Source organism: Carcharhinus amblyrhynchos, chromosome 33 (assembly GCF_965287045.1).
Source record: "Carcharhinus amblyrhynchos chromosome 33, sCarAmb.v2.hapA, whole genome shotgun sequence".
NCBI classification, from domain to species: Eukaryota; Metazoa; Chordata; class Chondrichthyes; order Carcharhiniformes; family Carcharhinidae; genus Carcharhinus; species Carcharhinus amblyrhynchos.
The window spans coordinates 8,498,376-8,514,749 of record NC_137356.1 but is presented as its reverse complement, the minus strand read 5'-3'; the positions used below and the strand labels follow the sequence as shown (position 1 = coordinate 8,514,749).

At 48.3% G+C, this 16,374-nt stretch overlaps 1 protein-coding gene across 1 annotated transcript in view; it reads right to left on the bottom strand.

Annotated features, from left to right (window-relative positions):
* LOC145361121 (tetratricopeptide repeat protein 39A) overlaps positions 1-15,531 on the bottom strand; it is a 69,432-nt gene extending 53,901 nt beyond the window's left edge. Inside the window, exon 1 of the mRNA XM_080216739.1 lies at positions 15,245-15,531. Within this exon, the coding sequence (XP_080072865.1) occupies positions 15,245-15,276 (32 nt within the window). The 5' untranslated portion in view covers positions 15,277-15,531. The remainder of the gene's footprint in view (positions 1-15,244) is intronic.
* Between the last annotated feature and the right edge of the window lie 843 nt (positions 15,532-16,374).

Sequence of the window (16,374 nt, the reverse complement as noted above, 5' to 3'; positions counted from 1 at the left end):
ATTAGAGTATTTAGCCCAAAAAGACATTGAGGGAAAAACAAGCGCTCTCCCCAGTCCTCCCCCCAACTCAGGATGCATCTCATAAATGTTATCGTGACTTCTGAAAGAGCAAATATTGTACAACTGCTGTTCTTACAGAATAATAGGGCACTCCACCCACGTGTAAATAGTGCTAACTGTTCAGTTTGTGTGGGACACACGCTGTTCAAAGCGGCACGGAATAAATCACATTTCACTTTTAGGTTCCGGGAACAGAAGCAAAGATTTGGGAGGTCCAACTCTGGGATCCCACCCCTCACCACCACCCCCAGAAGAAAACGCAATTCAAAAGCCAGATTGAAGATGGCAGGGTGGGCACCTCCTCCATTGGCACTCAGCTCATCGCATAGTCCTCCCAGTGGCACATTCGGCAAAGGCACTGCTGCCTCACAGCACTAGGGAACCAGGTTCGATTCCCGGCTCTGGTCACTGTCTGTGTCTGCACGTACTCTCCGTGTCTGCGTGGGTTTCCTCCGGGTGCTCCTGTTTCCTCCCACAGTCCAAAGATGTGCGGATCAGGTGGATTGGCCATGCTAAATTGCCTCTTAGTGTCAGAGGGGGTTAGCAGGGTTATGGGAATAGGGCTTGGGTGGGATTATTGTCGGTGCAGACTCAATGGGCCGAATAGCCTCCTTCTGCACTGTAGGGACTCTATGAAATTACCAGGCTGGGTCAAATGGACCAGATACTACCCAGGTTTCATCCTCAGTCTGTGCTGAGTTAACCATACCTCAACCAGCTTTGCCGAAGGGGGTGGCACAGTGGTTAGCACTGCTGTCTCACAGCACCAGGAACCCGGGTTCAATTCTGGCCTCGGGTCACCGTCTGTGCAGAGTTTGTTTCCTCCGGGTGCTCCAGTTTCCTCCCACACTCCAAAGAAGCGCAGGTTAGGTGGATAGCCCATGCTAAATTGCCTCTTAGTATCAGGGGGATTACCCTGAATGCAGGGTAAAAACATGGGGTTATGGGGATAGCACACAGATGGGACTGTTGTTGATGGGCCAAATGGCCTCATACTGCACTGTAAGGATTCTATGATACATAGAAAACTTAAATCGTTGATTATCAGTGATAATCCTCAACTCCACTTTCCTGCCTTAACCCCATAACCTTCGATTCCTTTACTGATTAAAAATCTGTGCGTCTCAGCCTCGAACATACTTAACGGCCCCAGCCCCTACAGCTCTCGGAGGAAAGAATTCCACAGATTCACTATTTTTTATTATTCATTCTTGGGACATGGGCATTGCTGTTTGGCCAGCATTTATTGCCCATCCCTAGTTGCCCGAGGGCAGTTGAGAGTCAACCACATTGCTGTGGCTCTGGAGTCACATGTAGGCCAGACCGGGTAAGGACGGCAGATTTCCTTCCCTAAAGGGACATTAGTGAACCGGATGGGGTTTTCCGACAATGGTTTCATCTGTAGATTCTTAATTCCATTAATTTTTTTTTTTAATTGAATTCAAATGCCACCATCTGGCGTGGCGGGATTCGAACCCGGGTCCCCAGAACATTTAGCTGAGTTTCTGGATTAATAGTCTAGCGATAAAACCACTAGGCCTCTCCATTCCCTCTGAGGTTCCTTGCATGTTGAGAATTCAGGATAATCACTCTTTACATCTCTGCCCTAGATTCTTGTTATAAAAAGAAAGAAAAGTTCACTTCTCACAGCCACTGGGCAGCTCCAAGTGCTGCACAGCCAATGAAGTCCTTTTGACATGTAGTCATTGCTGTAACTTAGGCAACGTGGCAACCAATTGGCACACGGCAAGCAACAACGTGATAACAACCAGATACGTGACGTTGATCGAGCAAAACTTTGGAGACCTCCACTTCTTTTTTTTTTATTAGAAATTCAGTTTATTGTGCCAAACCTTATCTTTCCAAAATTTTGCTCATCAGCCCCCTTGATTAAGAAAGCAATGCAAATATGCCCCCCCCTCCCATCCCACCCAAGCAACAAGGCCGATATACAAGATGCGCTGCAGGAACTCACCCAGACAGCACTTTCCAAAGCCACATCTAGCAGGACAAGGGCAGCAGATACCCAGGAACATCAAATAAAAAAAAAAGGGAGAAGCAGTTGCTGGCCGAGGCAGGGGGAGAGGTCGAGGCCCAGGAAGAGGACACGGGAGACGACGGGGAGGACCAAGGCGATAATGTTCTGTTCTGCTTTGTGGGGACATTTGCCACTGATGTTTGTACAAGTTTTGTTTACTCAAGAATTTTTGCATTACTTTTGTTTTTTAATAAACTTAATTCACATCAGGAAAAAAACCTGCAAGGTCCCCTCCAAGCCACTCACCATCCTAACATGGAAATATCTTTCCATTCCCTTACCATCACTGGGTCAAAACCCTGGAACTCCCTCCCCAACAGCACAGTGAGTGCACCTACACCACACGGGACATAGAAGCATCAAGAATAGAAGCAGGAGTAGGCCATTCAGCCCCTCCAACATTCATTTTGATCATCAAATTCAATATCTTGATCCCCTCTACCTCCCCTATCCCTTGGTCCCTTTAGCCCCAAGACCTATACCTAATTTCTTCTTGAAATCCCACAACGATTTGGCCTCAACTACTTTCTGTGGGAATGAATTCCACACATTCACCACCCTCTGGGTGAAGAAATTTCTCCTCACCTCAGTCCTAAAAGGTTTACCCCTTATCCTCAAACTCTGACCCTTAATTCTGGACTCCCCCCCCACCATCGGGAACATTCTTTCTGAATCTACCCTGTCTAACCCTGTTAGAATTTTATACGTTTCTGTGAGATTCCCCTCTCACTCTTCTAAACTCCAGTGAATATAATCTTAACTAACTTTGTCTCTCCACATATGACAGACCTGCTACCCCAGGAATGAACCTTTGTTGCAATCTTTCTCTCGCAAGGACATCCTCAGATAAGGAAACCAAAACTGCACACAATACTCCAGGTGTGGCCTCACCAACACCCTGTACAGTTGCAGTGAGAAATCCCCATCCCTTTATTCAACTCCTGCAGTGGTCCAAAGAGACAGCTCACCACCACCTTCTCAAGGAGCAATTAGGGGTGGGCAGTAAACCCTGGCTTAGCCAGAGATGTCCACATCCTGTAAACAAATAAAGAAATGTAGAATTGGATAACATTAGAAAGTTGGTGATCTGTGGGTCTTAAGGAGGTATCTATAGAATCCTAAAGTGCAGGAGACCATTCGGCCCATCGAGTCTGCACCGACCACAATCCACCCAAGCCTTATTTTCATTTACCCCGCTAATCCCCCAGACACTGAGGGACAATTTAGCATGGCCAATCCACCTTTGGACTGTGGGAGGAAACCGGAGCACCCAGAGGAAACCCACACAGACACGGGGAGAATGTGCAGACTCCACACGGACAGTGACCCGAGGCCGGAATTGAACCCGGATCCCAGGTGCTGGGAAGGCAGCAGTGCTAACCACTGTGCCACCCGGTAGGTAGGTAAGAAAAGCTCCCGGAATAGTTACTGCGATATCTCCTCCGAGAGCTACGCCCTATGATGAGTAGGTTCGAAACACAGTTTCTGCTGTTGCGCAACATCCATCTTGCGCGTAGGAGGATCCCACAGACACTAATGGAAGCAAATGGCCCTGTGGTTCTGTTTTCTGGGACTTGCTTTCCAGGGCAGCGGGAGAAGATTGCAAAGGAACCAATCACTGCAGCAGCTCACAATAACCCGACTTTAGACTTTTTTTTAAGATAAAAATCACAGGCTCATAATAAGGTCACACAGCTGGGACTGTGTGTACTAACAAGACAGTGAGGCAATCTCTGGGCAGTCGCAAAACCACATGATAATGAGCTAATCCAGGCGTTATATAAAATAAAAGCAGCAGAGACCAAGGTAGCTCTGTAAATTTACAGGAAGGCTTTTTTCTCCATAAGTCGCAAGTTAATTTCACCCTATTAAGAGACACTGCTCGAGATAGCAGGATAAGTCTCCACTCTCCTTCAAGATGGCAGGTCCAGAAGGCTGTGGGTTCAATATCTGCCCCAGACACACAAGTGCAGAATGCTGGGCACCGCTGCACTGTCAGAGGGTCGGTACCTCTCAGAGGAGATGCTGCACTGAGGTCCAGATTGCCCCCCTGGTGGATGGAATGTGTAGCTACACTGAAATAGTGGTGGTGGTGGTGGTGGTATGTGTGGGGGTGGTGGTGGTGATATGTGGGGAGGGTGGAGTGGGGTGTGGTATCTGGGGTGGGGGAGTGGTTCTTCCCCCTTGATTCCTGCCAGTAATGATCCCCCAGCCAGTTTACCGCCCTGCATGTTTGTGGGAGCTTGCTGTGCCCACATTGGCTGCAGTGTTTTCTGCATCACAACCATGACCAGATGTCAAAAAAGCCCTGCGTCGGCTGTTGTGGGACGTCCAGTGGTCAGGAAGGGGTGCTACCTAAATGCAGGCCTTCCCTGCTTCCTCATCCCAGATAGTTGGGAGCCCTCACTTTAGCCCCTCCCTCGTGGCACCTCTGCCCCAAGCAGCAGCCAATTTGTACACAGCAAGATCCCACTCACTGAAATGGGTGGGTAATGGGCAGAATCTTCCAGCCCTGCCAAAAGCCATTTCCCTCCCTACCTCTCTGCGCACCCCCCCGTCTCGTTACCCCCCTACCCCTCCCCTGGGGCAGGTTCCCCAACAGTGGGGGACATGAGCCACACTCAACGCCATAAAATTGGGCAGGACTGTGAAATCCCATTGGCAGCCAATGAGGAGCCTCTGCTGCTGGAAAACACACCATGGCGGGGATGGAAAATCGCATGCCATCTGGTTGTTTTTGTGAGATACTGATTGAGGGATACTGGCCCAGATTCTTGGGGGATCTCTTACATCCACAGGCAGATGGGACAGCCATCTGAAAAAAATGGCATGTCCAACAGTGTGGCACTCCCTCCACCCTGCACTAGGAGTGTCCGATTTGAGTTGAGAGCTTAAGAACTGGAGCAGAACTTTGACACGGAACCCTGTGACTCAGGGAGAAGTTTCCCAGTTTCCCCATACCCCCGTTATGGCTGGACGGATAATCCGGGATACGAGCGCGCCTTGGCTGACAAGAACAGCAACAGGACAAAGTGAAATCCCTTCCCACGCATGTAGGGTGATTAAGCCCTCCAGGACTGGCCTGGAAACTCCAGGAAGTGAAGCAATGTCCAACTGGGGAATTCCTTCCAATTGGTGTTGGAAGGAAGTGCGTCAGGAAATTGACTGACTAATGGGGAATGGGGAAGAATCATGTGGTGGACTCTCCAGAAACCCATCCAATCACAGCTGGTAATACCACACCCATGGAATGGCCTCCCAACAGTGTAGTTCCAGTCCCCAAACTCCATCCTCACTCAACCCCTTCTTGTCAGCACCTAGAATCCCTACAGTGCAGAAGGAGACCATTCGGCCCATTGAGTCTGCACTAGCAACAATCCCACCAGGCCCAATCCCCATTACCCCACAAATTTAATCCACTAATCCCTCTAAATTACATATTCTGGGACATTAGGGGGAAATTTAGCATGGCCAATGGGACAGCACCGTGGCTAGCATGGCAACCTCACAGCGCCCAGGACCTGGGTTCGATTCCGGCCTCGGGTCACTGTCTGTGTGGAGTTTGGATGTTCTCCCCGTGTCTGTGTGAGCTTCCACCCACAGTCCAAAGATGGGGTGGTTAGGTGGATTGGCCGTGCTAAATTGTCACTGAGCATCGGGGGACCAGCTAGGGTAAATGTATGGAGATAAGAACTGGGTGGGATTGCGGTCAGGGCAGGCTCGATGGGCCGAATGGCCTCCTTCTGCACTGCAGGGATTCTATGATCTATGAATGCACCCAACCCGCACATCTTTGGACTGAGAGGGGAAACCGGAGCACCTGGAGGACACCCACGCAGACACGAGGAGAATGTGCAAACTCCACACAGACAGTCACCCGAGCCAGGAATTGAATCCAGGTCCCTGGAGCTGTGACACAGCTGTGCTAACCACTGTGCCATCCTATTACTCTTCCCCCAGTGCACTCACTGCAGTTTGTGGGAGCTTGCTGTGTACAACCGTGGCCAAATGTCAATAAAATGCTGTTATGGGATGTCCAGAGGTCAGGAAGATCATCTGAAGCAGGCAGCAGCAACATCCCGGGAGCGGATATCAGGACAGTAGGTCTGAGTAGCACTGGGAGCAGTTGGGAGGGAGGAATGTTGGTCAGGAATCCAGAGAAATGCTTTACATTCTTTAAAACATGCCAGGGGTGGTTCAACATCCAACTGAACAGGTAGAAGTAGCTTCAACCAAGTAATTTAACCAGTCAGATTACAGTATTTGTTAACTCTGTCAAAGCACCAGTCACAATATTCACACAGGCCCTTCACTATATATCCCTGTTCTCTCATTATCTACCCCCTATCCTCTCTCTCTCTCTCACCACCGCCCCCATCTTTAACCTCCCAACACAAAGAAAATCAGTCAAAATCCATCTGTAAAAACAGAGTTCAAAAATTGCTGGTTGATTTATGATTGAGGAAGATTATTTAACTCATTTTACTTTGGCCCGCACATAGAACCATGGACAGTGCAGGCCATTCGGCCCATTGAGTCTGCACCAACTCTCCAAAAGAGCGTCTTAAAACCCCTCCCCCCCATACCCGCAAACTTGTGCTATCTAGCATTGCCAGTCCGCCTAACCTGCACATCTTTAGACCCGGAAGAATGATGCAAAATCCACACAGATAGTGACCCGAGCCGGGAATCGAACCCGGGTCCCTGGCGTCATGAGGCAGCAGTGCTAACCACTGTGCCGTTCCTTTCATATTGTAGAGGTCCTTAGAACAAATAGACCTTCATCTCATAACTTGAGTGGGGAAGGGGAGACCAGATAGAGGGTGATATGGTTGGGGGGAGGGGGGAGTGGTGGAGGAAAGAGGGGGGGCATTACGAAGACTGGGAAGAGGACTGGATAGGTGAAAGAAAATGGGTGGCACAGTGGTTAGCACAGCTGTCTCAATGCACCAGAGACCCAGGTTCAATTCCAGCCTTGTCTGATTGTGTGGAGTCTGCACATTCTCCCCATGTCAGCGTGAGTTCCCTCTGGGTGCTCCAGTTTCCTCCCACAGTCTGAACATGTATAGGCTAGGTGGATTGGCCATGTTAAATTGCCTCTTGGTGTCCAAAGATGTGTAGGCTAAGTGGATTGGCCATGCTAAATTGCCCCCAAGTGGATTGGCCAGGGTAAGTGCATGGGTTTAGGTAGATGCTCTTTCAGTGAGTTGGTGCAGACTAGATGGGCTGAATGGCCTCTTTCTGCACTGTAGGGATTCTATAGTTCCGGTTGACGTATAAAACACTGAAATGTGAAACCCAATGCACAAAAATATATGGGCAAACAGGCAATCCTCAGCAAAATGAAAGCCCAACTTTCATTGATATGTTTGTTGGCTTTCACATCCCCTATAAGTCAGGAAGTACCTTTGAAGTGTTGTGACTGCTGTAACATTGGAAACGTGGCAGCCCATTTGTGCACAATGAACTCTCATGAACTGTAATGAGATAGTGGGCAGGTCTCCTATCTTTGGGTGTGAGCTAAAGGACAAACAATCACATGTGTACCGAGACAACTTCCCTTTACAGTAGTGAGCTGGGCATTATTACATTCATCTGAGTAAGTTCCATCGGAGAGATGGCACTCTGTCAGTACTGCACTGGAGTGTTAGTCCCGGATTTTGTACTTACTCTTTTCCAAAGTGGTGCCACAAACCCCAAGGCAAGTGGTCTAAAGGCTGAATCTAGACTAAGCCCACGACAGAAAGAGTCAAACCACCTGCCTTTACGTTCTCCATGGCTGAGTCATCCTTGTGACTCCCTAAAGCCTCCCTAATATCTACAAGGCCTAAGAGATCTGAAGAGAGATGAAGAGATTCAATGTTGTCCAAATTAAAAGCAGTTCATTGATTTACAGTATGCCACTTAAGACATCCACCCCCTCCACAACTGACAGCAGTGTGTACCACCTACAGGATGCACTGCAGCAACTCACCGAGGCTCCTTCAATAGCACCTTCCAAACTCATGATCGCTGCCATCTACAAAGGGTCATGAATGTAGCCCAATCCATCATGAAAACCATTCATTGACACTGTCGATACTTGCCACTGCCTCGGCAAAGCAGCCAGCGTAGTCAAGGATCCCACGCATTCTGGACATTCTCTCTTCCACCTTCTTCCGTCAGGGGATACAAAAGTCTGAGGTCACGATAAAGCTTCTTCCCCGTTGCCGTCAGACTTTTGAATGGACTTGTCATATATCCTTCTCTTACAGCCTAGCTATGCCTATAACACTACATTCTGCACTCTCTCCTTTCCTTCTCTATGAATGGTATGTTTTGTCCGTATAGAACGCAAGGAACAATACTTTTCACTGTATCAATACATGTGACAATAATAAATCAAATCTAGAAGGATGGTGAGGTAGCACAATGGTTGGCACTGCTGCCTCACAGCACCACGGACCTGGGTTCAATTCTGGCCTTGGATGACTGTGTAGAATTTATCCATTTCCCCGTGTCTGCGTGGGTTTCTTCTGAGTGTTCCGGTTTCCTCCCACAGTCCAAAGATGTGCAGGTTACATGGATTGGCCTTGCTAAATTGTCCCTTAGCATCCCAAGACCTGTTGATTCGATGGGATTAGCTATGGTAAATGTGTGGGATTACAAGGATAGAGTGGGGGAAGAGATACTGGCTGGAATTTTACCGCTGTGCCCCGCCACGGGAATTGGAGTGGCTGAGGTTCGGACAGTGGGAAGGTCCGTTGATCTCGGGTAGGATTTCATGGTTTCGGGACGAGCGAGACCGTAAAATCCCACCCATTCTCTCAAAGGGTCAGTGCAGACTCGATGGGCCGAGTGGCTTTGGAGAGGGCACAGAAAAGATTTACCAGGATGTTGCCTGGTATGGAGGGCATTAGCTATGAGGAGAGATTGGAGAAACTTGGTTTGTTCTCACTGGAACGACAGAGGTTGAGGGCAACCTGAGAGAAGTCTTCAAGATTATGAGAGGCATGGACAGAGCGGATAGTCAGAAGCTTTTTCCCAGGGTGGAAGAGTCAATTACTAGGGGGCACAGGTTTAAGGTGCGAGGGGCAAGGTTTAAAGGAGATGTACGAGGCAGATTTTTTTTTTTTACAAACAGTAGTGGGAGCCTGGAACTTGTTGCCAGGGGAGATAATGAAAGACATAGAACATTACAGTGCTGTACAGGCCCTTCGGCCCTCGATGTTGATATGTTGATGTTGCGCCGACCAGTGGAACCAATGTAATGACCCTCTAACCTAAACTATTCCAATGTTATCCATATGCCTATCCACTGACCATTTGAATGCCCTCAAAGTTGGCGAGTCCACAACTGCTGCAGGCAGGGCATTCCACGCCCTTACTACCCTCTGAGTAAAGAACCTACCTCTGACATCCATCCTATAAATATCACCCCTCAATTTAAAGCTGTGTTCCCTCATGTTAGCCATCACCATCTGAGGAAAAAGGCTCTCACTGTCCACCCTATCTAATCCTCGTAGATACGGTAGTGACTTTTAAGGGGCATCTTGAAAAATACATGAATAGGATGGAAATGGAGGGATATGGTCCCCGGAAGGGTAGGGGGTTTTAGTTCAGTCGGGCAGCATGGTCGGTACAGGCTTGGAGGGCCGAAGGGCCTGTTCCTGTGCTGTAATTTTCTTTGTTCTTTATTCTGCGCTGCGGGGAATCTATGTTACGGGCAGCAGATACACAGAAACACCACTACCTGCAAGTTCCCCTCCTAATCAGTCACCATCCTGACTCAGAAATATCTCATTGTTCTTTCAACATCACTGGGTCAAAAGGCTGGCACTCCCTCATCCAACTATACCACACAAACCACAACAGGAAGTTCCAGCATCACATCGCCATGGCGCGACCACAAACGGGCACTAAATGTCTGCCTTACCAGTCGAGCTAACAGTCAGGATGAGTATTTTTTTGCATTAAAAATAAACCTTTCTCTTCGTCTCCCAACAAATCAATACACTTTGAAGTAATTAACTGCAATCAAAGTGCTCGAGATGTCTCACAGAAATATGACAGAACGCAACATAAAAGCTGGACTGTCTTTCTTCTAAATGATGCTCAGAGGGAATTTATTATCTCTCAAAATATCTGGGAGGCCCACGATGGATAAAATTACTGAATGTTAGCAGGATGGATTGCTCTGGTGATTGAATATGCTGGCTTCTTACTTCTCCCATAACCTTGGAATTTTCATTGCTCCACCAGTACTGAAAGGGTGGTGGCGGAGTGGTCTTGTCACTGCGCTTGTCACCCAGAGACACAGGGTAGTGCTCTAGGGACCTGGGTTCAAATCCCACCATGGCAGATGGGAAAATTTGAATCCAGTAATAATTTGGGGCAGCACAGTGGTCAGTTAGCACTGCTGCCTCACAGCGGCAGGGATCGATTCCGGTCTCAGGTCACTGTCTGTTTGTACATTCTCCCCATGTCTGCATGGGTTTCCTCTGACAGTCCAAAGATGTACAGATTAGGTTGGTTGGCCATGCTAAATTAACCCCAGTGTTGGAATTAGGAGGACAAATATATAGGGTTACGAGGATAAGGCCTAGGTAGGATTGTGGTCAGTGTAGACTCAATGGGCCGAATGGCCTCCTTCTGCCCTGTAGGATTCTAAATTCTAAGAATCTAAGTCTTCAGCTGCCTGAAAATTCTCCCCCTAAACAGCTCATTGCCAATTTAAGAGTCTCTCCTTATTTGGTCACCTATTCCAGCATCTACAGGGAGGTCTTGCAGCACAGTGGGGATAGCAAGCGTGCCTCTGAGCCTGTAGCTGCGGGTTCGAGTCCCAACCCAGGATTCAATGGCCGAGGAAGGGGCATCAAAGGGGGAGTCCAGAACCAGGGGTCACAGTCTGAGGATTCAGAGTGGACCATTTAGGATGGAGGTGAGGAGACATTTCTTCACCCAAAGGACAGGTACATGGATGAGAGGGGTGAGGAGGGATATGGTCCAAGTGCATATCAGCGGGACTAGGCAAAAAATGGTTCAGCACAGACAAGAAGGGCCAAAAGGCCTGTTTCTGAGCTGTAAATTATCTATGGTTCTAAGAGTGGTGAGCCTGTGGAATTCATTATCACAAAGCAGAAAGAGGCCATTCAGCCCATCAGGTCTGCACTGACTCCAACAGAGCATCCCATCTAGGCCCACCCCTCTGCCTTATCCCTGAAACACCATGGCTAATCCACCTTCCCTACACATGGGCGGCACGGTAACACGGTGGTTAACTGCTGCTTCACAGCTCCGGGATCTGGGTTCGATTCCCGGCTTGGGTCACTGTCTGTGTGAAGTTTGCACATTCTCGTCATGTCTGTGTGGATTTCCTCCGGGTGCTCTGGTTTCCTCCCACAGTCCAAAGATTTGTGGGTTAGGTTGATTGGAAATGCTAAAAATTGCCCTGAGTCCTGAGATGCGTAGGTTAGAGGGTTTAGTGGGTAAATATGTAGGGACATGGGGGTAGGGCCTGGGTGCAATTCTGGCCAGTGCAGACACGATGGGCTGAATGGCCTTTTTCTGTACTGTCGGGTTTCTATGATTCAGGATGTAGTTGATGTCAAAACATTGAATGTATTCAAGAGGCAGCTGGATACAGCACTTGGGGTGAATGGGATCAAAGGATATGGGGAGAAAGTAGGATTAGGCTATTGAGTTGAACAATCAGCCATGATTGTGATGAATGGCGGAGCAGGCTCGAAGGGCTGAATGGTCTCCTCCTGCTCCTATCTTCTCTGTTTCTAATGATAACACAATAATGGTATAAGTGTCGACCTGTAAGTCCTTCCAAACATGTCAATGGCTGGCGGAAAGAGCAGGAGAGACTCCTGGGCAGCCTCATGTGACGGAAAGAATGTTGGAGTCACTGTGAGAAGATCTGAGCACCACACCATAGGAAGGATTTGTTAGCCTGAGAGGGAATGCAGTGTCGGTTTTACAAGAATAGTACGTGGACTTCAGGGGTTTAGATTATGAGGAGGAATTAGGGGCAGCACAGAGTCCAAAGACGTGCGGGTTAGGTTGATTAGCCGTGCTAAAAATTGTCCCTTAGTATCCTGAGATGCGTAGGTTAGCAGGATTAGTGGGTAAATATGTAGGGATATGGGGGTAGGGCCTGGGTGGGATTGTGGTCGGTGCAGACTCAGTGGGCCAAATGGCCTCTTTCTGTACTGTAGGGTTTCTACAATTTCTATGATTCAATGACAGAGCGGCTAGCAATGTTGCCTCACAGCACCAGGGACCTGGGTTCGATTCCTGGCTTGGGTCACTGTCTGTGTGGAGTGTGCACGTTCTCCCCATGTCTGCGTGGGTTTCCTCCAAGTGTTCCAGTTTCCTTCTAGAATCTTAAAGATGTGCTGGCTAGGTATTTGCCCAAACAGGCGCCAGAGTGTGGTGACTAGGGGAATTTCACAGTAACTCCATTGCAGTGTTAATGTAAGCCTATTGTGACTCATAAATAAACTTTAACTATATAAATTTGACCTGTTTTCCAAAGAATTTAGGAAGTTAAGAGGAGGAGATTGGATCAAAATCTTCAAGGTACTTACAGGAAAAGACAGAGAAGATAAAGATAAAGTATTTCCAGCGGTTGGAGATTCTAGAACTCCTAAAAATGAGGGCCAGACCCTTAAGGAGAGATGATAGGAAGCAGTTTGACGCACAAAGGGGATAGAGGTTTGGAACTCTCTATCACAAATTACATTTGAGCTAGATCAGTTTTCATCTTTAGATCGGAGACAGATATACTTTTGTTAAGCTAAGATATTAAGGGATATGGGCCAAAGGTAGATATATGGAGTTAGGCCACACATCAGCTATAATCCCACAGTGTACCCAGAGGAAACCCAAGCAGACACAGGGAGAACATGCAAACTCAGCACAGTCAGTCACCCGAGGCCAGAATCGAACCCAGGTCCCCGGCGCTGTGAGGCAGCAGTGCTAACCAGTGTGCCGCTCACTGAGTGGCGGCGGAACAGTTTTGAGGGGCTGAATGGCCTACTCATGTTGTTACGCGGCCTCCGCTATCCACAGCTCCAGACTACAGCACACATATTACCACAGCAATTCCAACACCCTGAGTGAATTGTAACACTAAACCCCCCCCATCCACTCCCCACTATCCCCCAGAGTAACTACCTTCCTCAGACAATCGCAGATGTTATAGGAGCTTCATAATAAAAGGCAAAGTACTGCAGATGCTGGAATCTGAAACAAAAACAGAAAATGCTGGCCAGCGCCTCTACTTTCCCAGAAGACTAAGGAAAATTGGCACGTCAGCTACAACTCTCACCAACTTTTACAGATGCACCACAGAAAGCATTCTTTCTGGTTGTATCACAGCTTGGTACGGGCTCCTGCTCTGACCAAGACCGCAAGGAACTACAAAAGGTCATGAATGAAGCCCAATCCATCACGCAAACCAGCCTCCCATCCATTGACTCTGTCTACATTTCCCGCTGCCTCGGCAAAGCAGCCAGCATAATCAAGGACCCCACGCACCTCGGACATTCTCTCGTTCACCTTCTTCCTGATGGAAGATACAAAACTCTGAGGTCACGTACCAACCAACTCAAGAACAGCTTCTTCCCTGCTGCTGTCAGACTTTTGAATGGGCCTACCTCGCACTAAGTTGATCTTTCTCTACATCCTAGCTACGACTGTAACACTCCATTCTGCACTCTCTCCTTTCCTTCTCTATGAACGGTATGCTTTGTCTGTATAGCGTGCAAGAAACAATACATTTCACTGTATGTTGATACATGCGACAATAAAAAATCAAAATCAAATCAAAATTCAGCAGGTCTGAAAGCATCTGTGGAGAGAGAATAGAGCCAACACCTGGAGTCTGGATGATCCTGCGTCAGTACTGATTCTCTCTCCACAGATGCTGTTGAGATTATCCGGCATTTTCTGCCCTTGTTACACAAAATAAATGCAAGTTGTCACACAAAATGAATTTTACCTCCCACTGTTCTGTAAAACATAATACAGGGGACAGATGAAAGAACTCTCCCAAGGGATGGACAGGGAGAGATTAAATTACCCTACCAGGGGACGGACAAGGACAGATGCGGTGGCACAGTGGCTAGCACTGGGGCCTCACAGGGCCAGGGCCTCAGGTTCGATTCCCGGCTTGGGTCACTGCCTGTGCGGAGTCTGCACGTTCTTCCCCATGTCTGCATGGGGTTTCCTTCCACACTCCAGAAGACGTGCTGGTGAGGTAGGTAGGGAGTATTTAGCAAGGCCTGTGTACCAAACAGGAGTGTGGCGACTAGGGGGATTTTTACAGAAACTTCATTGTGGTGTTAATGTAAGACTACTTGTGACATCAATAACCCTTCAGTACAGAAAGAGGCCATTTGGCCCGTCGAGTCTGCACCAACCACAATCCCACCCAGACCCTACCCCCCATATTCCTACATATTTGACCCACTGATCCCTCTAACCTACACATCTCGGGACGCTAAGGGGCAATTTTATTAGCATGGCCAATCAACCTAACCCGCACATTTTTGGACTGTGGGAGGAAACCGGAGCGCCTGGAGGAAACCCACACAGACACAAGGAGAATGTGCAAACTCCAGACAAGAGAGTGACCCAAGCCTGGAATCAAACCCGGGTCCCTGGCATCGTGAGGCAGCAGTGCTAACCACTGTAAAATTACCCTTCGTGGAAACAGGGGAGGTTCATCTCACTCCCAAATAAACCTCTTGCAAATAAGAACCTGATTGCTGCCTCCACAGAGTGTTACACCTGTTGTGTGTCACAGTCCATATCAGGCCCACCCCATAGGGTGTTCACACCATGTATCAAAAACCCTTAAACCCCAAGCATTAGGTCAGAAAGGGGGAAGGGGGGAACATTATATTCCTTGACAGCTGATTTTAACCATTCTTAGGGGCTAGTTTCCTAAATGTCCGTCTAGCTGATCACACTGCCACGTTCACATCTCTCTCCCGAGAGAGAGAGAAAGACAAAAAGAGGATTTTTAGAAAATGATCTGAAAACTGTCATTGACTCAAGACACAGCTGTAAACAACTCCCTTCTGACAATGGTGACTGCACAAGTCTCAGAACTTACTATTTTTCTCCCCCTCCCCTCTCTCCTTATATACTTACCTCCTGGGCGGGGAGTCCCTGGAGTGAGCCATTGCCAGCTGTTCGGATCCAGAATGTGGCAGAGAGATTTAAAAACCAGGTCTTGTGTTGCTGGAATAAGTCAATTTCCACCTTTCAAGCGCACACACACACACGGTTAGCAGAGGGAGAGGCTAAAGGGAGATCTCTCTCCCGCTGGGTCTTTACTGCTCTCGGTCCTCTCCCACCACCTTTAGCCAGAATAGGGGCTATCATCAGACACTCAAACACAGAGCGCAGGACTGAATCAAGTCCCGTCTCCACTAGCTTGTTTCCCAGGGCTGTCTGTTTCACAAGCGGGGGTTCACCGACTGCCGACCGTCGCTGCACCTTTGCAATAACACCTTCACCAAGTCACATCTGCACCCACAACCTCCCTCCCAGCTCTCAATCTAAGCAAAATTAAACCCATTGAAAGTTGCTCTTTAACACAGATAGAATTTTTTTCTCCGAAGATGTGTAGGTTAGGTGGATTGGCCATGCTAAATAGCCCCTTAGTGTCCAAAGATGTGTAGGTTAGGTGCATTGGCCATGCTAAATAGCCCCTTAGTGTCCAAAGATGTGTGGGTTAGGTGGATTGGCTATGCTAAATTGACCCGAGTGTCAGGGGGTTTAGCAGGGTAAATATTGGGGTTACTGGAGTAGGGCTTGAGTGGGGTTGTGAATCCGAATGGCCTCCTTCTTTACTGTAGGGATTCTATGATTTTTATTTCCCAGAATAGAAATGTCTAAAGGTGAAAGTTAAGTTTATGTTTATTTATTAGTGTCACAAGTAGGCTTCCATTAACACAGTGATGAAGTTACTGTGAAAGTCCCCCCCACCCCCACCGTCATCACACTCCGGCACCTGTTCGGGGACACTGAGGGAGAATTTAGCATAGCCAACGCACCCTAACCAGCACATCTTTTGGACTCTGGGAGGAAACTGGTGCACCCGGAGGAAACCCACGCAGACACGAGGAGAATGTGCAAACTCCACACAGACAGTGACCCAAGCCAGGACTTGAACTTGGGCCCCTGGTGCAGTGAGGCAGCAGTGTTAACCATTGTGTAGGTTAGGTGGGATTAGCCATTGTAATGTGTGGGTTTATGGGGATAGGATAGGGAAATAG